General features: G+C 43.0%; 2 protein-coding genes across 2 annotated transcripts; one reads left to right on the top strand and one right to left on the bottom strand.

The window, feature by feature from the left end:
- Positions 1-3,831: 3,831 nt before the first annotated feature.
- On the bottom strand, positions 3,832-8,291 carry maip1 (matrix AAA peptidase interacting protein 1). Its single transcript, XM_014172966.3, has 5 exons — positions 7,808-8,291; positions 7,455-7,526; positions 6,558-6,684; positions 4,908-5,058; positions 3,832-4,617 (listed from the first exon to the last, which is right to left on the bottom strand). The coding sequence occupies exons 1-5, from the start codon at positions 8,123-8,125 to the stop codon at positions 4,539-4,541; spliced, it is 747 nt and encodes a 248-aa protein (XP_014028441.1). The 5' UTR covers positions 8,126-8,291; the 3' UTR covers positions 3,832-4,538.
- A 174-nt stretch (positions 8,292-8,465) lies between these two features.
- On the top strand, positions 8,466-25,558 carry tyw5 (tRNA-yW synthesizing protein 5). Its single transcript, XM_082969261.1, is given in 8 exon segments — positions 8,466-8,546; positions 14,967-15,041; positions 15,197-15,238; positions 16,018-16,155; positions 24,877-24,991; positions 25,366-25,393; positions 25,395-25,524; positions 25,526-25,558. Coding segments are annotated over 8 exon segments (642 nt in total).
- The last annotated feature ends 6 nt before the right edge of the window (positions 25,559-25,564 follow it).

Raw genomic sequence — 25,564 nt, 5'->3', positions numbered from 1 at the left:
TCCAGTCAGTGGCAGTCCTATGGGCTAAAACAGCTCATTGACGAGAGAGGTCGAAGGAGAATGGCAAGAATCATGCAAGCTAACAGATGGGTCACAAACAGACAAATAACAGTGCAGTACAACAGTGGTTTGCAGAATGGCATCTTGGATGGGCTATTGCAGCAGATGACCACACCAGGTTCCACACCTATCAGCTAAAAACAAGAAGAAGCGGCTCCAGTTGACATGCGATCACCAACACTGGACAAGTAAGGAGTGGAAAAACATTGCCTGGAACATGACAGAGTTCAGTTTACTTGAGTGGCCAGCGCAGTCCCCAGACTACAACCCAATAGAGCATATTTCGGATTAGATGGAACGGGCTGTTTGCAGCATGAATGTACAGCCGTCCAATCTGCAGCAAGAGCGATGCCATTGCGTCAGCATGGAGCAACATCCCTGTAGTACGTTTCCGACACCTTTAAGAATGCCCAAAAGATTTCAGGCTGTTCTGGAGGCAAAGGGGTACTAGATGGGATTACCTAATAAACTGGCCATTGAGTGTATACTTCCATTCATTTGGTTTTGGGCTACCTCCAGAAAAGAATTGTGAGGCTTGTGGGCATCCTAGAGCAAAACAACCGACATGTATGTGTTAGTGAGTCTCAAATTCCACTTTTCTGGATGTCTCCTGGTCTGACAAACACCACAGATGCAGAAGGCATATGCGGTAGATTGAGACGCAGCCCATTTAAAAAAAAAAAAAGGATTTTGATAGGGATTTCTTTAAATGCTAATTAAATGTTCATACAGGTGCGGACATCGATTTTAGTTAACAACAATGCCAACCTTATGCCTAACCTTAAATAAAGACCAAAAAGCTCATTTTCTTTCATGAATATTTACGATATAGCCAATGGTAACGGCTGTGGTAACTGTTGGGGGTATCACTGCCTGGTACGGCAACTGCACCTTCCGCAACTGCAGGGCTCTTCAGAGGGGGGTGCGGTCTGCCCAACCCATCACTGGAGGCACACTGCCTGCCCTCCTGGACACCTACAGCAGCCAATGTCACAGGAAGGCCAAAAAGATCATCAAGGACATCAACCACCCGAGCCATGGCATGTTCACCCCGCTATCATCCAGAAGGCGAGTCCAGTACAGGTGCATCAAAGCTGGGACCGGGAGCGTGAAAAGCAGTTTCTATCTCAAGGCTATCACTGTTAAATATCATCACCAGCCGGCATCCACCCAGTACCCTTCAATGAACTTAGTCAGCGTCACTAGCCAGCTACCACCTGGTTACTCAATCTTGCACCTTAGAGGGTTCTGCCCTACGTACTAAGACACGGAACACTGGTCACTTGAGTAATATTTACATACTGTTTTACTCATATCATATGTATATACCGTATTCTAGTCAATGCCACTCCAACATTGCTCATTCTAATATTTATATATTTCTTAATTCCATTATTTTACTTTGAGATGTGTGCATTGTGAATTGTTATTCTACTGCACTGTTGGGAGACAGGAAGACATGCATTTCACTACACAAACAACAACATCTGCTAAATGTGTATATGTGACCAATAAAATGTGATTATTTATTATTATTTGACTCTACTGGTCATCTATGAACATTGGAACATCTTGGCCATGTTCTGTTATAATCTCCACCCGGCACAGCCAGAAGAGGACTGGCCACCCCTCATAGCCTGGTTCCTAGGTTCTGGCCTTTCTAGGGAGATTTTCCTAGCCACCGTGCTTCTACACCTGCATTGCTTGCTGTTTGGGGTTTTAGGCTGGGTTTCTGTACAGCACTTTGAGATATCAGCTGATGTAAGAAGGGCTTTATAAATAAATTTGATAATTTGATTTGAAGCATATGTAAACCATATTATCTTGATGTATATAATATTAACATGTATGTTGCATGTTTACCAAACTTCAGTGTATACTTTTTTGGGGAGGGAAAGCACAAAACACATACATTTCAACATTATAATAATTTCACTAAAATGTTTATGGATTTATAACAATGAGTGACTGCCAAAGACAATTGCACAATGGACTGAGAGTAATTTTCAACTGACACACACACACTTTTCATGTGAGTCAGTGGGAATGCAATCGCATCACCACTAGTCATGTGCACACAAAAGAGTACTCACTGTACAAAAGAAGAAACATACAGTTGAAGTCGGAAGTTTACATACACCTTAGCCAAATACATTTAAACTCAGTTTTTCACAAGTCCTGACATTTAATCCTGGTAAAAATTCCGTCTTAGGTCAGTTAGGATCACCACTTTATTTTAAGAATGTGAAATGTCAGAATAATAGTAGAGAGAATGATTTATTTCAGCTTTTGTTTATTTCATCACATTCCCAGTGGGTCAGAAGTTTACATACACTCAATTAGAATTTGGTAGCATAGCCTTTAAATTGCTTAGTTTGGGTCAACCGTTTCGGGTACCCTTCCACAAGCTTCCCACAATAAGTTGGGTGAATTTTGGCCCATTCCCCCTGACAGAGCTGGTGTAACTGAATCAGGTTTCTAGGCCTCCTTGCTCGCACACGCTTTTTCAGTTCTGCCCACAAATTTTCTATAGGATTGAGGTCAGGGCTTTGTGATGGTCACTCCAATACCTTGACTTTGTTGTCCTTAAGACATTTTGCCACAACTTTAGAAGTATGTTTGGGGTCAGTCTATTTGGAAGACCCATTTGCGACCAAGCTTTAACTTCCTAACTGATGTCTTGAGATGATGCTTCAATATATCCACATAATTTTCATTCCTCATGATCCCATCTATTTTGTGAAGTGCACCAGTCCCCCCACAACATGATGCTGCCACCCCCGTGCTTCACGGATGGGGTTCTTTGGCTTGCAAGCCTCCCCCTTTTTCCGCCAAACATAATGATGGTCATTATGGCCAAACAATTCTATTTTCATTTCATCAGACCAGAGGACATTTCCCCAAAAAGTACGATCTTTGTCCCCATGTGCAGTTGCAAACCGTAGTCTGGCTTTTTAATGGCAGTTTTAGAGCAGTGGCTTCTTCCTTGCTGAGCAGCCTTTCAGGTTACGTCGATATAGGACTCGTTTTACTGTGGATATAGATACTTTTGTACCCGTTTCCTCCAGCATCTTCACAAGATCCTTTGCTGTTTGCACTTTTCGCACCGAAGTACGTTCATCCCTAGGAGACAGAACGCATCTCCTTCCTGAGCGGTATGACGGCTGCATGGTCCTATGGTGTTTATTCTTGCGTACTATTGTTTGTACAGATGAACGTGGTACCTTCAGGCATTTGGAAATTGCTCCCAAGGATGAACCAGACTTGTGGAGGTCTTGGCTGATTTCTTTTGATTTTCCCATGATGTCAAGCAGAGGCACTGAGCTGGAAGGTAGGCCTTGAAATACATCTATAGGTACACCTCCAATTGACTCAAATGATGTCAATTAACCTATCAGAAGCTTCTAACACCATTACATTATTTTCTGGAATTTTCCAAGCTGTTTAAAGGCACAGTCAACTTAGTGTATGTAAACTTCTGACCCACGGAAATTGTGATACAGTGAATTATAAGTGAAATAATCTCTGTAAACAATTGTTGGAAAAATGACTTGTGTCATGCACAAAGTAGATGTCCTGACCGACTTGCCAAAACTATAGTTTGTTAACAAGAAATTTGTGGAGTGGTTCAAAAATGAGTTTTAATGACTCCAACCTAAATGTATGTAAACTTCCGACTTCAACTGTATACTTTCAGTCACCAACAGTAATTGGTTATCACTTATTTTCAGATGGACTATTCTGGTGACAGAGCACATCTCAAGAAATGGAAACAGTAGCTATAGTAATTTTTATGGCATAGTTGGAATTCATCCTCTCTACATAACGATTGAGTGTGTACAAGGAGGTTTGAGAAAAGTTTGCTCAGGGCATGCTTGAATTATCATCATTATTTTTTTAACATCTGAATCCTAAACATAAAGTGTGAAATTTTCTTCAGTCTGTGTGCACGCTCTACTTCAAGACACCAAAGCGTGGACAGCAACAGATCAAAGACAGAATCTCAATATGGTGAATCTCAATACAGAGCTCATTCTGTTTTTTCACACTGTCTGTATGCCCCTTGTCTACCCTCCCCATTAAACTAAATAATGATTCTCAGGCCTAAGAGGCAGATCTGACAAAGCCTAGTTTTGACCACTGATTGCGGTGCTGCCTGAGACAAGGGCAAAAAACTCAGCAACCTGGTCTTACACAGACTTCCGTATAGTAGTACAATTATGAACAGACATGTTTGACTTTTGCTCTTTTTCTACAGTGGATAGTATGTGACTTCTGGCAGATAGAAAGCTTGCCCCAAATATTCCCCATGTCTTTTCTGGTCTTGAGTTTGAGAGCTATTATGCTCCTGAGGAGCATCTCAAGATTTTAGCAGTTAGGGGGATATTCTTGTAGGGTCAGGAGGAAGGATGGTCTTCCATTCTCTGCCTCTCTACCACTCTCCATCTCCCCCTATAATCTCCATTCACAATCCGAGTTTAATCCAGCAGCTTGGAGTGCTCTATCCTGGTAATGGTCCAGTCCGGCGGCACCCCCTTAGTAAACTCCCTTTGGAATCTGCAAACAGCCATGATGTATAAAAGGGTTGTTAAACAGGAAGTCTAAACATTAAGCACGTGAGACACTTGACAGTCATGCAAAGGAGGTTACTGCAGGTAGTTGTTCAGATCTAGGATCTAAGAGTGGCTCATCCCTGAGAGCTGTTGGCAGACTTAAAGCTTTCTATTTGTCAGAGAGATACTTAGTATGAATTGCTTTATCACAGCCACTTCCAACTGCAGACCATTAAATCATCTGTGACAGATTCATTGTACTTTAGCAACAATAACAACAACAAAAAAACTCACTCATAGTTCGCTGTGAGCAGTCTCTTAGTCTCCGGCTCACCCTCACCACCTATGGCCACCTGAAAGATGCGTGTTCCCTCCAATGATTCCTCAGGCAACCGGGCACTTGTTAGATACCAGTACCTCATCAGAATACTGACAAACTTCCGCCCTGAAAGAATAGAGAGAAATGTTTTTGTAACAACAACAAAACGCCTACAGTAGGGCTGTGACAGTCATGGAATTTTGGATGACGGTTATTGGCCAGCCAAATGAAAGTGGTCACCGTTATAAATGGTAGAATAGCAATTTTTTTTTTTTATATACACACATTTTCTCCTCTCCTCCTTTCCTTACTGCATGTGCAGCCATAGAAATAGAATGAATAGAACAGGCGTTCGCATTCAGGTCGATGATGGCATAATGAGTGGACTGGCGGCTATTGCAATTGTACCCATAGGAGCAAAGCAGGAAGTAAAATCAAGACGTAAAAGCTAGGTTGAAGATAAAAGCAGGAAGTGTACCCATCAATATGCTGTGATTTGTTGATTCAACTCAACTGACCTTAAAAAAAAAAAAATGTCATTGCATGAGCCATGTCAACATAATTTGAATGAATATTTACATTACCATGGAAATTATACCAGGCAGCCACACTCCGAGTCAATATTTACGTAATAATAACAAATTCCCCTCGACCACGCCCACAAATTGGAGAAAACAACATTCTTTCCCATTGACCCCCAGTGTAAAAGAGCCAACTTCGTCGTAGATTTTTTTGTTTTACAGAAATAACAAAGCATGCTGAAAAGCTGCTGTGTTGTTCAATGTACATGTAACCAGATCAAAATTCCCACCTATGGTTCGCAATGCTCCCACTTAGGGAAATAGGGCCTTGGAGAAGAGCCCTGTGGCTTCAGACTATTCAGCATGGGGAGTAGGAAATTGTGGGGACAGGGTGTCCAAGTAGGCTACACGTACAGTAGCTATGTGTGTGGAATACATTTAAATCACAGGTAAGACATTTAACTCATTTAGTATCCATTATATTGCTATGCGTGCTGTTGCAGGGAGGGGGGTGTTTCCTAGGCAACCAAAGACTTGTTTGCTACAACACCTGGCTTGTTTCAGCAAGGAGCAACAAAGTTTCATCATGTTGTAAATAGTACATGTTACCTTAGAAACGGACTCAACCGCACGAATGCTGGCCGTCTCGTCTCTGATCAGTTCCATTCTTTTTTGGGGGGGGTAATTTTATTTTCAGGACAGTTTTCATCCATAAACGTCAGTTATACAATAATAGTAGTGCCAGCCCTAAAAACGCCTATGCCAGGTCATTCAGTGCTTATGGCAAATGCATTTATTGCACACCAGGCATACAGGCTCTGGTGAATGAGACTACTGTGATAACTCATTTCCTTCCCTTGATGAGCTCCCATTTGTCAATCTGAAATGTAATGGCACAGTGCTTACTAATCCAATCACTTATTCCATCCCTACAGATATGCAATCGAAGTCAATACAGAAGGAAATACATCATTTTATTGGAATCCACCCACATTTAGTTACAACATATTACTGACTGTTAACATCAGAAATGATCAGTCACAGTAAAGGACTAGGTGGTTTAGTGTGTTGTTTTCTGCTGTGTAGACATAACCTGGCTCTTACCATCATCATCATAATAGATGCCAACATCCCCTGGTGTTGTGTACATCAAGTCTTCCGGATCTGCAGAAAGCGCTTGCAGGTGGCTGGGAGGGAGCAGAGCACATTTCTCTTCCAGTTTTGCAATCAGCTGTGAGGGAGAAAATGGAGAGAGAGGAAATATGAGAAAGGGCCTAATGACTGCAGATAATGTGGTATACATTTATATTTTCGTTATTTAACACAGTAGTTCGGCAGTCCGGCTTTCAACTTACTCCTGAAAGTTGTAATAGTAGAATGCACAAGGTGACATTTCAAAATTGGGTAGCGCATCGTCAGTTTTCCTCTCGTCATGTCAGTCATTGCACACCTTAGAGCAGGGTTTTCCAAACTCGGTCCTGAGTTTGGGAAACCCTGCCTTAAAGAGACATTTATAATTTGGAAGGAATGTCTAGATGAACAAGCCCATAGATTATGTTGTAATGTTTGAGTCACTCAAATATCACATGAATACACATTAGACATGGCAAAATGTATAGAATTGCAATAAAGAAAAAAACAGAGGGGTGTGAACAGTTTGTGTCATGAACAGTGGTTGTGTCCATAGAAACTGATGTGGGGGGGAAGAGGATGTTCCCCAATGCTGGAAGGGGGGCCTGAGTGAAAAAGCTTTTGAACCCCTAATTTAACAGACACTAGTATCCAGAACGACTTACAGAAGCAATCAGGGTTAAGTGCTTTGCACAAGGGCACATTGGCATATTTTTGACCTAGTGAGCTTGAGGATTTGAGCCAGCAACCTTTCGGTTACAATGTTCTAAACCGCTAGGGCTGGCTGCCACCCCCAACCCACTAGCAGCTCTCCTATCAATGCTACACTGAAATTACTTGTGCAAAAATGTCTGAGAATATAATACTCACGTCTTTAGCAACCAGACCTTCAAGAGACTCAAATTGACTCCCTGACAACAGTCTTGAAACATGGGAGAATGCCTGCAACAACATATTATATTTTAGCTATAATAACACAACGTAACAATTATGTAAGATGCACTAAGGAACAAGTTCAACTGTTCATGATTAGAAGGGGAAACAGTCAAACATTTCACAAGAACTGGATTGTGTACAAAACTTGGCTTGCAGTAACGCCCACGTTATTTCTCTTGGCAAGCTGGGGTCTTTAGCCAAGCATACTTTAAGAAATGAAGTATTTCTGGTCTAACGAGCTTCCACTAGCTAGAGACCACTTATTCCACGGACTGTTGACTCCCTACCTGTTTCGATCCCTCTGTGAATTCTTCGATTTTGAATTCCTTGTCAAAATAGACCCGAATCAAAAAATAGTATATTCGGGTTCGGAACCATATGAAAGGGTTGGGGATGCCAACCACAACCACCTTCTGGTTTTGTTTACCTCCACCTCGATCAGAGCTGTAAGGTCGGACTGTGGGCACGACACCAACGGACAAAGTTGGAGCCAGGCGAGTAGTCTTGTTGGACTTGGGCTGCACAACGTGATCAGGTTTCAAGAAACGAATCAGTACTGAAGGCGGCCTGCTACAGTAGCAACCTCTTAACATGGGCAGCGCCATCTTTTCCTTCCACAGCAACTCGGTCCTTTAGTCTGCATCGTCCGACAGAAAACATGGGTACACATTACTTGGTTACTATACAACCTCTGACGATAAAATCGAAAACTATGAACGTTTGAGATATAATTCCTACATTACTTAATGTGTACTTTACTTAACATAGTTGATATTTATATACATATTTTTAAGTAATATAAACAACACAACATTCACCCACTGATGGCTAGTATACTATGGTTCAATTTTTTTTGCGGAAGGTAAATAGTGTCACACTGATACATGCTCGCATATGGAACTTAAACCATAATATCTGTCGAGTTCGGGTGTATAAAATGAAGTTATGGAACACCAGGAGAAAGTTTCACTCCCTGTCTTTACAGGAGTGGATAAAGACAATTTAGCACGAGACATTTATCAAATAGTAAGCCATCTCTTTCAGAAAATAAAAAATCGAGTTAAATCAAATCTAAGTGTAATGGTCTCTTACACAGTTTAGCAGATGTTATAGCGAAATGCTCATGCTACTTTAACCTAACACTGTGTAGTAAAATGTCAAACAAGTACACAAATAATTAAAATGTACAATACAAATAAACTAGAAATCAAGAACTTCTGGGCGAATCCAATTAACAACCCAAATACACTGAAACTAATCAAAACGCAATCAACAGGACCACACCTACTCATTCAAGGGCTTTTCTTTATTTTTACTATTTTTTACATTGTAGAATAATAGTGAAGACATCAAAACTATGAAATAACACATATGGAATCATGTAGTAACCAACAAGGTGTTAAACAAATCAAAATGTATTTTATATTTGAGATTCTTCAAAGTAGCCACCCTTTGCCTTGATGACAGCTTTGCACACTCTTGGCATTCTCTCAACCAGCTTCACCTGGAATGCTTTTCCAACAGTCTTGAAGGAGTTTCCACATATGTTGAGCACTTGTTGGGTGCTTTTCCTTCACTCTGCGGTCCAACTCATCCCAAACCATCTCAATTGGGTTTAGGTCGGGTGATTGTGGAGGGTGGACAGGTCATCTGATGCAGCACTCCATCACTCTCCTTCTTGGTCAAATAGCCCTTACACATCCAGGAGGTGTGTTGGTCATTGTCCCGTTGAAAAACAAATGATATTCACACTAAGTGCAAACCAGATGGGATGGAGTATCGCTGCAGAATGCTGTGGTAGCCATGCTGGTTAAGTGTGCCTTGAATTCTAAATAAATCACAGACAGTATCACCAGCAAAACACCGTCACACCACCTCCTCCATGGAGAACCAGAATGTTGTTGTGCTCCATAACCGCACGGTGTGTCTGCTCCCTCACGCTTGTGTAGCCAAAATGTCCCCGCTTTGGGGTACTTTTCAGCAGGTCACTGTGGAATGACTCCAAATAGCTTGAATTTGAACTAAAAGAAAAGGTAAAAAGATAAGAGGGGTAGACTAAATTGAGGACATTGTCTGGAAGGTACTCTGTGCCCCTCAGGTTACATCTAACCACCTGTAATCCAATAACACAAACCATACAAACACTACCCAATTCATTTTTATCATGCTTACTGTAAATTTTGCCATCAGCTTGTAAATATTTTGGCCAATTTACCTTCACCTTGTGCAGAGCTAGGGGTTGGAAATGCATGTTGGTGGAATCAGATTCCACCTACAACAATACACAATGTAACCACCCCACTAATTGTATTTATCTCTATTAGACTGGATAGCTAAGCATGGACATTTCAATATTTTCAACTTGCTGTTAGCTAACTAGCGTCACTAAATTGTCAGCAAGATTTCTAGCCAGCCGAGACTGGCTGAGGACCAACTAACCAACCAAAGATGATTTATACACATTCATCATTGTTACCAACACACAAACAGAGAGTGAGTTAGCTATAACAATTCTATTTTTAGTGTTTTCCAGACAAGGGTGGAATAGACGGCTACCAAATTGAGATACCAAATAAGAGTAACATTAGCCAGCTTATGTTCGCTAACATCAGTCAAAGATGGAACTGAAATTGTGTTGACCATGTGTATACCAAATGATATGATTTAGCTGATGTCTTTCAAAGTTCAATACAGGACTGACACATTAGTTAGCTAGCTAACGTTAGGTTAACTCTAATTGAGAATTGTCCGTTTTGTTGTGGAGGACCATCATCTATGGTATCACATCATTTCTCAGTTGACGTCGAAATGGATTCCCCTCATCAGTTCAGCCTGAACATCCCTCTGATAATCTTTAGTCACCGCATCATTCTTGATGGCCGCAAGCCACTAGCAGAATCGGGGTGAATCTCTGGTAGGTAGAACCGTAAAAGGCAACTAATTTTCACGCTTGTGTGTAATTAGTACAGCCAGGCACAGAACACCACACGGGCATGATGACAAACATTAGTCAAAAACTGTTTTCCCAAAAATTTAGCTAGAGAGGTTCTAAGATTACTGTGTATTGGTCATTCGAAGTAAACAACTCCATTATTCAAGTTTGTGGGAAGCAGTGTTGCCAACTCCTCAGTAAGGAAAGTGGCTATTGGCTGTCCTAAAAGTCGCTAGAAGTCGCTAAATGACATCATCACCTAATTTGCATAATTGGCCATGTGCATGTAATTGTGATGGATGCTGTAGGAGAGAGGAATACCGTCTTGGGAGAGACAAAAAGTTAGTAAAAAACACCAGGTGGGCTGCAGCGTTCTGGATAAGTTGCAGGGTTGGATGGCACAAGCGGGGAGCCCAGCCAACAGCGAGTGAGGTAGGGTTGTACTCTGTGGATGTTGTAGAGCATGAACCTGCAGGAACAAGTCACTGCTTTGATGTTTAAAGAGAATGACGGGGTGTTGTCCAGGGTCACGCCAAGGTTATTTGCACTCGGAGGGGAACACCGTGGAGTTGTCAACCGTGATGGAGAGGTCTTGGTGCAGGCAGGCCTTCCCAGAGAGGAAGAGCAGCTACATCTTTTCGAGGTTATGCTTGATGTGGTGGGCTGACATCCATGCTGAGATATCTGCCAGTTGTGGAAAAATGGGTGTCAACAACTGGGTGTCAGAAGTGAGGAAAGGAGAAAATCACTTGAGTGACATCTGCACAGCAATGATAGGAGAGACCATGTGAGGATATGATGGAGCCGAGTGACTTGGTGTATAGAAAGAAGAGGAGTGGGTCTAGAACCGAGCCCTGGGAGAGACCAGTAGTGAGAGTACGTGGTGCAGAGACAGATCCTCTCCACGTCACCTGGTGGGAGCAGCCTGCCAGGTAGGATGCAATCCAAGAGTGCGTAGAGTCTGTGACGCCCAACCCTGAGAGGGTGGAGAGTAGTGTCTGATGGTTAATGGTGTCAAAGGCAGCGGATAGATCTAGGAGGATGAGAACAGAAGAGATAGAATCAAATTTGGCAGTTTTATTTTTTATTTTATTTGACCTTTATTTAACTAGGCAATTTAGTTAAGAACAAATTCTTATTTTCAATGACGGCCTAGGAACAGTGGGTTAACTGCCTTGTTCAGGGGCAGAACGACAGATTTTTACCTTGTCAGCGCGGGGATTCGATCTTGCAACCTTTCGGTTACTAGTCCAACACTAACCACTAGGCTGCCTGCGACAGTGCGGAGTGCCTCCGTGACACAGAGAAGAGCAGTCTTGATTGAGTGACCTCTGACTGCAAGTAACTACAGAGGGTAGTGCGTACGGCCCAGTACATCACCGGGGCCAAGCTTCCTGCCATCCAGGACCTCTATACCAGGTGGTGTCAGAGGAATGCCCTAAAAATTGTCAAAGACTCCAGCTACCCTAGTCATAGACTGTTCTCTCCGCTACCGCACAGCAAGCGGTACCGGAGCGCCAAGTCTAGGTCTAACCCCTCCTCACTGCTACTCTCTATTATTATCTATGCATAGCCATTTTAATCATTCTTCCTATATGTACATAATTACCTCAACACTGGTGCCCATGCACATTGACTCTGTACCAGTACCCCCGTATATAGCCCCACTATTGTTATTTACTGTATTGTCTAATTATTTGTTATGCTTATCTCAAACCCGGGAAATGTTGGGTCAATTGTGTGCCACCCTATGGGACTCCCAATGACAGCCAGTTGTGATACAGCCTGGATTTGAACCAGGGTGTCTGTAGTGACCCACCTAGCACTGAGATGCAGTGCCTTAGACCGCTGCGCCACTAAGGAGCCCTTTTCACTCCTGGAGATATCGGGAGTCCTCCTAGTTATAGAATGAAGCACTAATCACACAACATATAAAGATATTTTCTAATAATTTTATTGAAAAACATAAGACTGCCATGAAATGGTTTAGAAGTGTATTATTTTATTAGGGTTGACAAGTCAATAGCCCATTTCTCCATCACATTTTTGGGCTTGTAGGAAACGTCTTCATATGAGAATTGCACCATAGGGATAGCTCTCTGAGGGTGGTCATTTGTTGGACTATACAAGGAGAGGTGGGTTGAAGCATTAGGTTGCTAAGAGAAGGACAAACGGAATTACTTTCATGGAGGACTGGCTTGACTTGTGAGGATGACCACACAATTTATTTTCATCATACTACTTGCCAAACATAGAGAACTGATACTCTATACTGGCCGTTGGGGTGGGCTTTGGGGGGGGTCTGTGGGTGGCTTTTGACCATTTCATTTGATTATTCACGCTGAATCATTGTTTAGAAGAGGTTTGGTCCAAATCGGATGTTGGGTAATATATTTGTTGAATATTATATGAATCCTACCAATTGAAATGGCCAATTTGGGTGCAATGATTTAGCTTAATTTCTCAGGTCAAATTATCTTTCAACAAAATGATGTTTCAGGAATGCTAATCGTATCTGTTTTAAAATACATAAACCATTTCAGAACAATCTGTGACGGTGGGTGTTGAAATCCTCTTTCTTCTGCTTTTTGAGGTGAAACAACTCCGGTGCCATGTAAGGGCTGTCTGAGGAAGTGGATCAAAATGCAGCAGAGTTAGTGTTCATCATCATTTAATAAAGAACGAACACTATACAATTTACAAAACAAGAAAACTGACAGCCAAACAGTCCTGTCAGGTGAAACACACTAAACAGAAACAATTACCCACAACCCCAAGGAAAAACACACACTACTATATAGGACTCCCAATCAAAGGCAACTCAACACACCTGCCTTCAATTGGGAGTCCAACCCCAATTAACTAACATAACACAAAACTCTGCTACGTCCTGACCAAAACAAATACAATTACGCCCTCTGCTGGTCAGGACGTGACAGTACCCCCCCCCCCAAGGTGCAGACCCCAGAATGCACCTTAAAAAAGAAAACACAAAAAATCCCCAACAAAACCAATAAACAATACCCCCTAAACAATAAGGGAGGGAAGGGAGGGTGGCTGCCGTCAACGACGGCACTGTGCTACACCCTCCCTCCCCAACCCACCTATCCTGGAGGTGGCTGAGGTGCGGGACGTGAACCTCACTCCACCTTCGGCGTCGCCCACTTCGGTGGCGCCGATCGCTGCGCCGGACAGACGGACCGCTCTGGCTGGGCCGGAGGACAGGCGGGCCGCTCGGGCTGGGCCGGAGGACAGGCGGGCCGCTCTGGCGGCTCCTGACTGGCGGGCGGCTCTGGCGACTCCTGACTGGCGGGCGGCTCTGGCGACTCCTGACTGGCGGGCGGCTCTGGCGACTCCTGACTGGCGGGCGGCTCTGGCGACTCCTGACTGGCGGGCGGCTCTGGCGGCTCCTGACTGGCGGGCGGCTCTGGCGGCTCCTGACTGGCGGGCGGCTCTGGCGGCTCCTGACTGGCGGGCGGCTCTGGCGGCTCCTGACTGGCGGGCGGCTCTGGCAGCTCCTGACTGGCGAGGCTGGGCTGACGCACTAGACGCCTGATGCGTGGGGCTGGTACCTCCATGCTAGTGCGTATAGCGGGAAACACCGGACCGTAGAGGCGCACTGGCGGTCTTGAGCGCAGGGTTGGCATCACCCCTTCAGGCTCGATGCTCACTTCGCCCTGGCACATGCGGGGCGCTGGTACAGGGCGGACTGGGCTGTGCGTGCGTATAGGCGAGATAGTGCGCACCTCAGCGAAACATGGCGCCCTCCACCTCATACGCTCCTCCATGTAATCACGGGTAGCTGGCTTACGGCTCTTCCTTGGCCTAGCCAAACTACCCGTGTGCCCCCCAAATTTTTTTTATTGGGGGTGCCTCTCCGGCTTCCTCGCCAGCCGTGTTCCAGCATAACGTTCGCTCCCTTTACCTGCTGCCTCCGCTCTCCTGGCTGCCTCCACCTGTTCGTTGCACTCTCTTTCCTCATAGAATCGCCTCTCCGCTCTCGCCGCTTCAATCTCCCACTGCGGGAGGCGATAATCCCCAGCCTGAGTCGATGGTCCCTCTCCGTCCAGGATTTGTTCCCATGTCCACGAGTCCATAACGCTGTACTCCTGTTGCTCCTTCCTCCTCCGCTGCTTGGTCCTTTGGTGGTGGGTAATTCTGTAAGGGCTGTCTGAGGAAGTGGACCAAAATGCAGCAGTGTTAGTGTTCATCATCATTTAATAAAGAACGAACACTATACAATTTACAAAACAAGAAAACTGACAGCCAAACAGTCCTGTCAGGTGAAACACACTAAACAGAAACAATTACCCACAACCCCAAGGAAAAACACACAATACTATATAGGACTCCCAATCAAAGGCAACTCAACACACCTGCCTTCAATTGGGAGTCCAACCCCAATTAACTAACACATAACACAAAACTCTGCCATGTCCTGACCAAAACTAATACAATTACGCCCTCTGCTGGTCAGGACGTGACATGCCATTCTGTCTAATTGTGTTTTTCCTTTTAGAACTCTCCCATTTCACGAGTTTATCAAAAGAGCGGCCGAGAAAAAGCACTCTGATTTCTTCCTCTGTGAGGTCAGTGAGAGATCTAAACCTTAACCTACAAAATACAAATTGGGATTGAATAAAACATTGACCAATAGCAAGCTACACACAGACCTCAATATATCACACACTGTAACCCATGTCAGTTTGTCTTATCTGACTCAATGTACTGTTCCTTTCGTTAGGAGAGCTATTATCTGCGTTCACTGGTAGAGGAAATTAGAAAGGTATCCGTCTGTTACAATAAAAGCTACCCTACTCTGTACTGCAAATGGTTTGAAATGATGAACTGGGCTCTCTCCTGCTGAATCCCAAACCAGTCCCTTCCCCTTCTCCTCGTCCCTCCATTTTCACGTTCACGTGCGCCTCCACCATATGTACAAGTGTCCCAAAGCTGAGGGATAGAAAGGTAGATGGTGTACGGGCTAATTAGACCTTCCGATCGCCACTTTGACCGATCCAAAAAGGCTGCCGGTGTGGGGACACTGATGGCTTCTAGGTTGTGGCTATGGAGTACAGCATTTTTGCTAAGCCTAACCCTTTTACTAACCTTAACCTAATTCTCCTAACCTGTTATGTTAATATTCCTAACCTGCTACATAAATTCTCCATCTAGCCACAACCGTGAAAGCCATCAGTTCTGAGAAACCATCAGTGCCACCACACTGGTTCCAGAGATACATTTTTGCAATTTAATACAAAAGAATGGATAGGTGTGCCTTATTATATGTCACATGCATTTATTTATGTATTTATTTGTGTCCGATTTCGAGGATTGACACGTACAAATGAAATATCTCCAAATGTAATGTTTTACTGTTACTGAGGTTCATATCTTGTAAAACTAATTAACTTAATAAAACCAGCATGAAATAAAAATTATTTAAATGTGGAACATGAATTGCAACGTTTAAGTCATGTGTGTCCCAAAGTTGATGGGTTTATTGTACAACCGAGGGCCCTGCGAGCGAGATGCTGATTTGGGATTCACCGTCCTCCCCCTCAGGAGCCATCTGACCTGAGGAAACACTTCCCTGACCTGGCGGAGGACTTCCATATCCCAGAGTTCTTTGAACCTGCCCAGTTTTTTTCCAGCGTGTTTCGAATCAGCTTATGTGGCCTGCAGCTGTGGACACACTACAATGTGAGTGAGGGACTGTGTGAAAGGAGAGCAAGAGAGGGGAAGGACTGCCCTTTCCATGATCTCGCCATCACGGTGGACAACTCCATTGTGTCCTCCTCCCAGAGTGCTAAGAACCTCGGCGTGACCCTGGACAACACCCTGTCGTTCTCCGCTAACATCAAGGCGGTGACCCGATCCTGTAGGTTCGTGCTATACAACATTCGCAGAGTACGACCCTGCCTTACACAGGAAGCGGCGCAGGTCCTAATCCAGGCACTTGTCATCTCCCGTCTGGATTACTGCAACTCCCTGTTGGCGGGGCTCCCTGCCTGTGCCATTAAACCCCTACAACTCATCCAGAACGCCGCAGCCCGTCTGGTGTTCAACCTTCCCAAGTTCTCTCACGTCACCCCGCTCCTCCGCACACTCCACTGGCTTCCAGTTGAAGTTCGCATCTGCTACAAGACCATGGTGCTTGCCTACGGAGCTGTGAGGGGAACGGCACCTCCGTACCTTCAGGCTCTGATCAGGCCCTACACCCAAACAAGGGCACTGCGTTCATCCACCTCTGGCCTGCTGGCCCCCCTACCTCTGCGGAAGCACAGTTCCCGCTCAGCCCAGTCAAAACTGTTCGCTGTTCTGGCACCACAATGGTGGAACAAGCTCCCTCACGACGCCAGGACAGCGGAGTCAATCACCACCTTCCGTAGACACCTGAAACCCCACCTCTTTAAGGAATACCTGGGATAGGATATAGTAATCCTTCTAACCCCCCCCCCCAAAAAAGATATAGATGTACTATTGTAAAGTGGTTGTTCCACTGGATATCATAAGGTGAATGCACCAATTTGTAAGTCGCTCTGGATAAGAGCGTCTGCTAAATGACGTAAATGTAAATGTAAATGAGTAGTCTGGGTGTGGGGAGACATTTCTATAAGTACGTACACCAGTGTCACCATATTTAAATACCTTTACACAACCTTCTTTGCTGGTGCCCACTTACCTTTCCTTGAAGGGCTAGACCAGGGCCCGGTTTGCTGATAGCAATGGAATTTAGGCTTATATGTGTTTTAACGATGCACCTTTCCTGCGACGGCCGAAAATGTAACATGCGTTTCCCATAACACCACGCAGAGAGGACATTCGTTAAGTGCGTCGTTGAGGCATGTGTTGATAATGATCAGATCGAAAGAAAGGCAGCGCTGCTCTCGGATCAGCTTTCTCCATTCAAATCTTAGCTTTAAAAAAATTCTGCGAAAACCAGATGTTTTAGGCTTAGTTATAGTAAAACACATATATTCTGGTCTTCATTTTGGCAGTACGCTTCAAAAGTGATATATTTACTCTTTTAATAGTCAGTCTAGCTCTTTTTCCACCTTACGGTTCAACTCTACCATTGAAATTGTAATGTAGTGACACCATCCAAAGGGAGGGGTTCGGTATGAAATACGCAGAGCTGGGTGGTACCACCTCAAGGCTTACTATAAAACCAGGTGACAGCATGCCTTATTTGGCAATGATCTTGGTAAATGCATTGTGACAATATATTTTGCATGATGCTTCCTTGACTAGACTGACATTACACAAAATTCAGAAGGCAGTAAGGAAGGGCACCTTTCCGCATATGACCAAATTCAGCTTACTGTTTCATACACATTTGTACTTTTACTTAGAAAAGAAACATGTAGTCTGAGGATTATACATTTACATTCGTAGCTACATCCATGTTAACAAGAAATAGATGACAATGGTGGTCAAATCGTTGTGTTTTTTCCAATCGCAATTTTTTATTAACTGCCAATATGCCAACATTCCATTCAAACAATGCAGTCAATCCTCAGCCATACACTGGCTAAAATCAGTTGATGATAGGACTTAGACTTGTTGGAAATGTAGTCACTTTACCACTACCTACATGTGCAATTTACCTCGACTAACCTGTACCCCCGCACATTGACTCGGTACCGGTACCCCCTGTATATAGCCTCGTTATTGTTATATTATTGTGTTACTTAAAAAAATAAAAAATAATCTTAAACTCTGTTTTCTTAAAACTGCATTGTTGGTTAAGGGCTTGTAAGTAAGTATTTCATGGTAAGGTCTACACCTGTTGTATTTGGCGCATTTGACAAATAACATTTGATTTGAACAAGTACTGGTATTGTATCATATAACAACACTCACAGCTTTCCAAGAAAACAACATCTGAGACATTTATGGTCAGTTTACATATATTTTGGAGGCTATTTATACCGAAAATGTGTTTAAAACCCGTATAAACTGTATTTATAATTATATGCCAATATTTTAAGTTGACTATAATTACATTACACAATTACATTACAATTACACAACATACATCACATGCCTTACTTTTAATTGTCATGCATAAGTAAAAGCAGGAAATGCATCAACTAGGACTCTACTGTCATTTATTCCAGTTAGACTGGTTTTGGATTTCTCCCTGACCTAGATGGCTACCATTTCCCCCCCATTCTGGAACTTTGAGGATTTATGACATAACTCCTCTAGTAATGTTTTTTTTTTTTTATAATACTTTTTTACCACTTTTTCATGATATACAATTGGTAGTTACAGTCTTGTCCCATTGCTGCAACTCCCCTACGGACTTGGGAGAGGCGAAAGTCGGGTCTGTAGTGGGTCTGTAGTAACGCTTCAAGCACTGCGATGCAGTGCCTTAGACCGCAACGCCACTTGGGAGGCCCCACTCCTCTAGTAATTCAATAGGATCTCTATGGTTTTTATACAGTACCCAAGACCAATCTGTAGGTTAATTTGACCATTGGAAAAGAGCTACTCCGTATATACTGCAATCTGGGTTGGATTGAATTTAGCCCCTAATCTTAATTTTCAAGGTGAGGATTGCACTTTTCTTCCCATCACAATACTGCAGGAAATGCAAGTCCATATTTCAAAGATTTTTTTTTTGTGCCCCATTGGGGATTCTAATTTACACCGCAAGTGGCAATAGATGTCAGGAACTAGACACCTGACCACTGTGAGCTAACTGTCCAGAGCCTTATTTGCTCGCAATGCATATAATTGTATTATCAGAGAGTGCCAGTGGATTTCTGGTAAGTATGCTTTAGTGAGAAAGTGTTAGGATCAGGTACAATTACGTTTACCCACCCCCAAAATTAATATTTAAAAGCAATTTCCCCCCCCCACCTTCAACTTCTCACCTGAATGCATTTTTTATTTGTTTGAATGGGTTGGGCAAATGCTGGAATTGAGAGTTAGAGTAACAACCCATCCGGCACGCTCATACTCAACACTGCAGCCCCTCAGGGGTGCATGCTCAGTCCCCTCCTGTACTCCCTGTTCACCCACGACTGCGTGGCCAGGCACGACTCCAACACCATTATTAAGTTTGCAGACGACACAACAGTGGTAGGCCTGATCACCGACAACGACGAGACCACCTATAGGGAGGAGGTCAGAGACCTGGCCGGATGGTGCCAGAATAACAACCTATCCCTCAACGTAATCAAGACAAAGGAGATGATTGTGGACTACAGGAAAAGGAGGACCGAGCACGCCCCCATTCTCATCGACGGGTGTGTAGTGGAGCAGGTTGAGAGCTTCAAGTTCCTTGGTGTCCACATCACCAACAAACTAGAATGGTCCAAACACACCAAGACAGTCGTGAAGAGGGCATGACAAAGCCTATTCCCCCTCAGAAAATTAAAAAGATTTGGCATGGGTCCTGAGATCCTCAAAGGATTCTACAGCTGCAACATCGAGAGCATCCTGACGGGTTGCATCATTGCCTGGTACGGCAACTGCTTGGCCTCTGAACGCAAGGCACTACATAGGGTAGTGCGTACGGCCCAGTAGCCTGCCATCCAGGACCTCTACACCAGGCGGTGTCAGAGGAAGGCCCTTAAAATTGTCAAAGACCCCAGCCACCCCAGTCATAGACAGTTCTCTCTACTACCGCATGGCAAGTGGTACCGGAGCGCCAAGTCTAGGACCAAACGGCTTCTCAACAGCTTTTACCTCCAACCCATAAGAATCCTGAACAGGTAATCAAATGGCTACCCGGACTATTTGCATTGTACCGCACCCCCAACCCCTCTTTTACGCTGCTGCTACTCACTGTTTATCATATATGCATAGTCTCTTTAACTATACATTCATGTACATTTGAAGTCGGAAGTTTACATACACCTTAGCCAAATACATTTAAACTCAGTTTTTCACAAGTCCTGACATTTAATCCTAGTAAAAATTCCCTGTCTTAGGTCAGTTAGGATCACCACTTTATTTTAAGAATGTGAAATGTCAGAATAATAGTAGAGAGAATGATTTATTTCAGGTTTTATTTATTTCATCACATTCCCAGTGGGTGAGAATTTTACATACACTCAATTAGTACTTGGTAGCATTGCCTTTAAATTGTTTAACTTGGGTCAAAGAGGCACTGAGTTTGAAGGTAGCCTTGAAATACATCCACAGGTACACCTCCAATTGACTCAAATTATTTCAATTAACCTATCAGAAGCTTCTAAAGCCATGACATCATTTTCTGGAATTTTCCAAGCTGTTTAAAGGCACAGTCAACTTAGTGTATGTAAACTTTTGACCCACTGGAATTGTGATACAGTGCATTATAAGTGAAATAATCTGTCTGTAAACAATTGTTGGAAAAGTTACTTGTGTCATGCACAAATTAGATGTCCAAACTGACTAAGAAATTTCTGGAGTGGTTGAAAAACGAGTTTTAATGACTCCAACCTAAGTATGTAAACTTCCGACTTCAACTGTACATACTACCTCAATTAGCCCAACTAACCGGTACCTGTATATAGCCTCGCTACTGTATATAGCCTCGCTACTGTTATTTTTCACTGTCTTTTTACTGTTGTTTTTATTTCTTTACTTATCTATTGTTCACCAAATACCTATTTTTTACTCAAAGATTGCACTGTTGGTTAGGGCCTGTAAGTAAGCATTTCACTGTAAGGTCTCTATACCAGTTGTACTTGGCGCTCGTGACAAATAAACTATGATTTGATTTTTAGTTGAGAGTTACCCTTTAACATTAGAATTACTCCACAATACTGACGACGGTTCAGCTCCTAGAGAGATATTATCACCTATGGCTGCAAATATTGAGGCAGATAATTCTAATGCTTATGTAAGGGATAATCAACGAGGGGCTGTGCGTTCTATGGAAAATAATGAACGACGTGGAAGGTGTGTTCTACGATGCGCTAGAGGAGTAATTAAGTTACTAGTAACTAGCAAGTTTACTAGATAGCTAGCTACAGTAGTTGCTGTGGTAACCAAACAGACTTTCTAGTTTAGCTAACCAAACTATCAGTCCTGGCTTGCTATTATGAAAATTGAATTCAACAGTACCAATACTGTTTTTAATTGAACTTTCACTTTTAAAAGCAGCTCAAACAAAACATGTAAAAATGAACGATAGCCATTGAATTCTACCGTGAAACTATACTGTGCATTATAGGGAAATAATGCACGCTCTAGAATGTCCTTCAAGCCAATGATAAAGGAGTATTCAAAAATGCCATGGTATAACCTATAATAATGCACTATGTCAAGATTTGGCACATCAGTGCGCACCTGACAACTTGTGTGCATGTTGATTGTGTCTATCCCCACCGGTTGAAACACAGATGAAACATTCATGGACATCTAGCTAGCTAGCTTGCTGTTGCTATCTATTTTGTCCTGGTATAGAAACATTGAGTTGTTATTTTACCTGAAATGTACAAGGTCCTTTTTTTTGCTGGATCTTTCTAGAATTTTGACCCATTTTGAGTCACACGTGTGTTCTCTACTACGACAATTAATCCACAGATAAAAGGGGAAACCTAGTTACTGCAACCAACTGGACTGGATTCTGGACTTTGAAAGACGAACAAATCACCCACACTTGGGTATATGCTGCTAAAAAACAATTGAGGAGATGGGAGATGCGGGACATGCAGCATGTCAAGCATCTAAAATTGAACCAAGTTCTATTTCAGCGCCTGGCTATGCAGACGATCGTGTTGACCTGCAAGTAGTTTGGATGAAATGATTGAATAACATGTACAGTATGTGTACATTTATTTTGCAATGCTCGTGCATGATCTCATGCCAATTCATTGCTGTGACTACGTCAACATTGCTTCCATGCTTGTTAAAAAGGAAGTTAAATATTTAGGAATTGTTATCACGACAAACCTTTCAGATAGAGAATCTTTAAACATAATTTCATTAAGTCAGTGGCTGCAACGTGATTTTGGGTCATTCTTTTGTCCAAGACTGATGGTTTATCTAGAATCATTTACCCAAGTCAGTCTCTTCTTCTTTATTCTAATAACATAGAAAAATCAATTATGTTATTTAGATTGATTTATTTGGAGCATTAAAACTCATTATATTCGGAAATCTCAATTAGTGAAAGACTGATTGTGGAGGTTTACAGGCTATTGATTTGTTGAAATTATGTCTGTCTAATCCTACCTCTTTTTTTTTAACCTTTATTTAACTCTGTTGTGTCATATCCCTAACAGTCTGTTTAATAAACTTGGTGGACTTGAATTCCTAATGAAAGTTGATTTATTTTGACCCTCCAAAATTACCTGTGAAATTGTTTCACCAGCTAATTTTATTTTTCTGGAAAAATCGTTCCTCATGATGCCATCTATTTTACAAAGTGCACCAGTCCCTCCTGCAGCAAAGCACCCCCACAACATGATGCTTCACGGTTGGGATTGGGGTCTTTGGCTTGCAAGCCTCCCCCTTTTTCCGCTAAACATAATGATGGTCATTATGGACGAACAGTTCTATTTCTTTTTCATCAGCCCAGAGGACATTTCTCCAAAAAGTACGATCTTTGTCCCCATGTGCAGTTGCAAACCATAGTCTGGCTTTTTATGGCGGTTTTGGAGCAGTGGCTTCTTCCTTGCTGAGCGGCCTTTCAGGTTATGTTGATATAGGACTCATTTTACTGTGGATATAAATACTTTTGTACCCGTTTTCTCCAGTATCTTCACAAGGTCCTTTGCTGTTGTTCTGGGATTGATTTGCACTTTTCGCACCAAAGTATATTCATCTCTAGGAAACAGAAGGCGGTATGAAGGTTGTGTGGTCCCATGGTGTTTATAATTGCGTACTATTGCTTGTACAGATGAACATGGTACCTTCAGGTGTTTGGAAATTGCTCCCAAGGACGAACCAGACTTGCGGAGGTCTACAATTTTTTTTCTGAGGTCTTGGCTGATTTCTTTTGATTTTCCCATTATGTCAAGCAGAGGCACTGAGCTGGAAGGTAGTCCTTGAAATACATCTACAGGTACACCTCCAATTGACTCAAATTATGTCAATTAGCCTATCAGAAGCTTCTAAAGCCATGACATCATTTTCTGGAATTTTCCAAGCTGTTTAAAGGCACAGTCAACTTAGTGTATGTAAACTTCTGACCCACTAAAATTGTGATACAGTGAATTATAAGTGAAATAATCTGTCTGTAAACAATTGTTGGAAAAATTACTTGCTCTCTAATTATCTCTCTCTTTTTCTCTCTTTCTCTCTCTCGGAGGACCTGAGCCCTAGGACCATGCCTCAGGACTACCTGGCCTGATGACTCCTTGCTGTCCCCAGTCCACCTGGCCGTGCTGCTGCTCCAGTTTCAAGTGTTCTGCCTGCGGCTATGGAACCCTGACCTGTTCACGGGGCGTGCTACCTGTCCCAGACCTGCTGTTTTCAACTCTCTATAGACAGCAGGAGTGGTAGAGATACTCTGAATGATCGGCTATGAAAGCAAACTGACATTTACTCCTGAGGTGCTGACCTGTTGCACCCTCGACAACCAATGTGATTATTTATTATTTGACCCTGCTGGTCATCTATGAACATTTGAACATCTTGAACATCTTCTGTTATAATATCCACCCGGCACAGCCAGAAGAGGACTGGCCACCCCTCATAGCATGGTTCCTCTCTAGGTTTCTTTCTAGGTTCTGGCCTTTCTAGGGAGTTTTTCCTAGCCACCATGCTTCTACACCTGCATTGTTTGCTGTTTGTGGTTTTAGGCTGGGTTTCTGTACAGCACTTTGTGACATCAGCTGATGTAAGAAGGGCTTTATTAATACATTTGATTGATTGATTGACTTGTGTCATGCACAAAGTAGATGTCCTAACGACCAAAACTATAGTTTGTTAACAAGAAATTTGTGGAGTGTTTGAAAAACGAGTTTTAATGACTCCAACCTAAGTGCATGTAAAATTCCGACTTCAACTGTATACCATGAGTACCTTTCATATAACCATTAATATAGTGCTTACCTTTAATCTCTTACAGGAATAAGAAAATAAAACTTAGTCAAAATGCTTTACACTTTAACTACAGCACTAGGCTCACATGGACTGAACAGTAACTAGCCTGGGCATTGCGAAGGACTTTACACAACTACGACACCAGGCTAACATGGACTGAACAATAAATAGCCTTGGAAATGCAAAGGACTTTACACAACTACGGCACAAGGTTCACGTGGACTGAACAATAGACTAGCCTGGGCAAATGAAAAGTACTAGTGCTTACACCTACGTGTCATTTCTTATAAAGTAATCTAAAGTGTACCAAAATGGATTATGATACTAGCTAATCACATTTTATAAAAGTATGAAAACTAAAATAGTTTGCATGGGCATCCCTGTTGCTTGCTCAAATCTTCTGCAAAGCGAATGCCCTTCTCCCTGCAGATCAGCGCCAGCTTCGCAGCTCTCCACACGTCGTCTCTCACGTTGTCTCTCACGTTACTCAACGCAAACATCGTGATGACCTGTGTCTGTTCTTCTTTCTCTTGTATCCGAGACAGTGTGTGGCTCAGTTGGTAGAGCATGGTGTTTGCAACGCCAGGGTTGTGGGTTCGATTCCCACGGGGACCAGTATGGGAAAAGAAAAAAAAAAAATGTATGAAACATTTGAAATGTATGCATTCACTACTGTAAGTTGCTCTGGATAAGAGTGTCTGCTAAATGACTAAACATGTAAATGTGTGCAACATCTACCGCAGGGTAGCAAGGGGGATATGGAACAAACTTCCAATAATGTCAATCCCGCTGATATTCACACCATCAGTTTCAGGTAGCCTGTTCAGTCTCAGTGCTTGTATTGGCCCTGTTCAGCACTGGAGCTGTGCACTTCCTGTACAACAGTTACATCAGTTCAATATCCTCACTCTCCTTCAGCCCTGTGGTTCCATAACACCCTGGTGTTAGTTTGGCGAGGGTGTCAACATCTTCTGGTGCCACCTGCTTGCAGAAAGTTACAAGGACCCCTATGGTAATAAGAACCCTGTGGCACCTGCTTGGGCCTTTCAGGCACTGGAGAGGGCATTACACATTCTGAAATGAACTGCCAGCGGACTATCAGGACTTCTAAGCTGCG

Source organism: Salmo salar, chromosome 25, assembly GCF_965601325.2.
Source record: "Salmo salar chromosome 25, fSalSal1, whole genome shotgun sequence".
NCBI classification, from domain to species: Eukaryota; Metazoa; Chordata; class Actinopteri; order Salmoniformes; family Salmonidae; genus Salmo; species Salmo salar.
The sequence above is the reverse complement of the archived record's forward strand: the minus strand, read 5'-3'. Positions and strand labels throughout refer to the sequence as shown.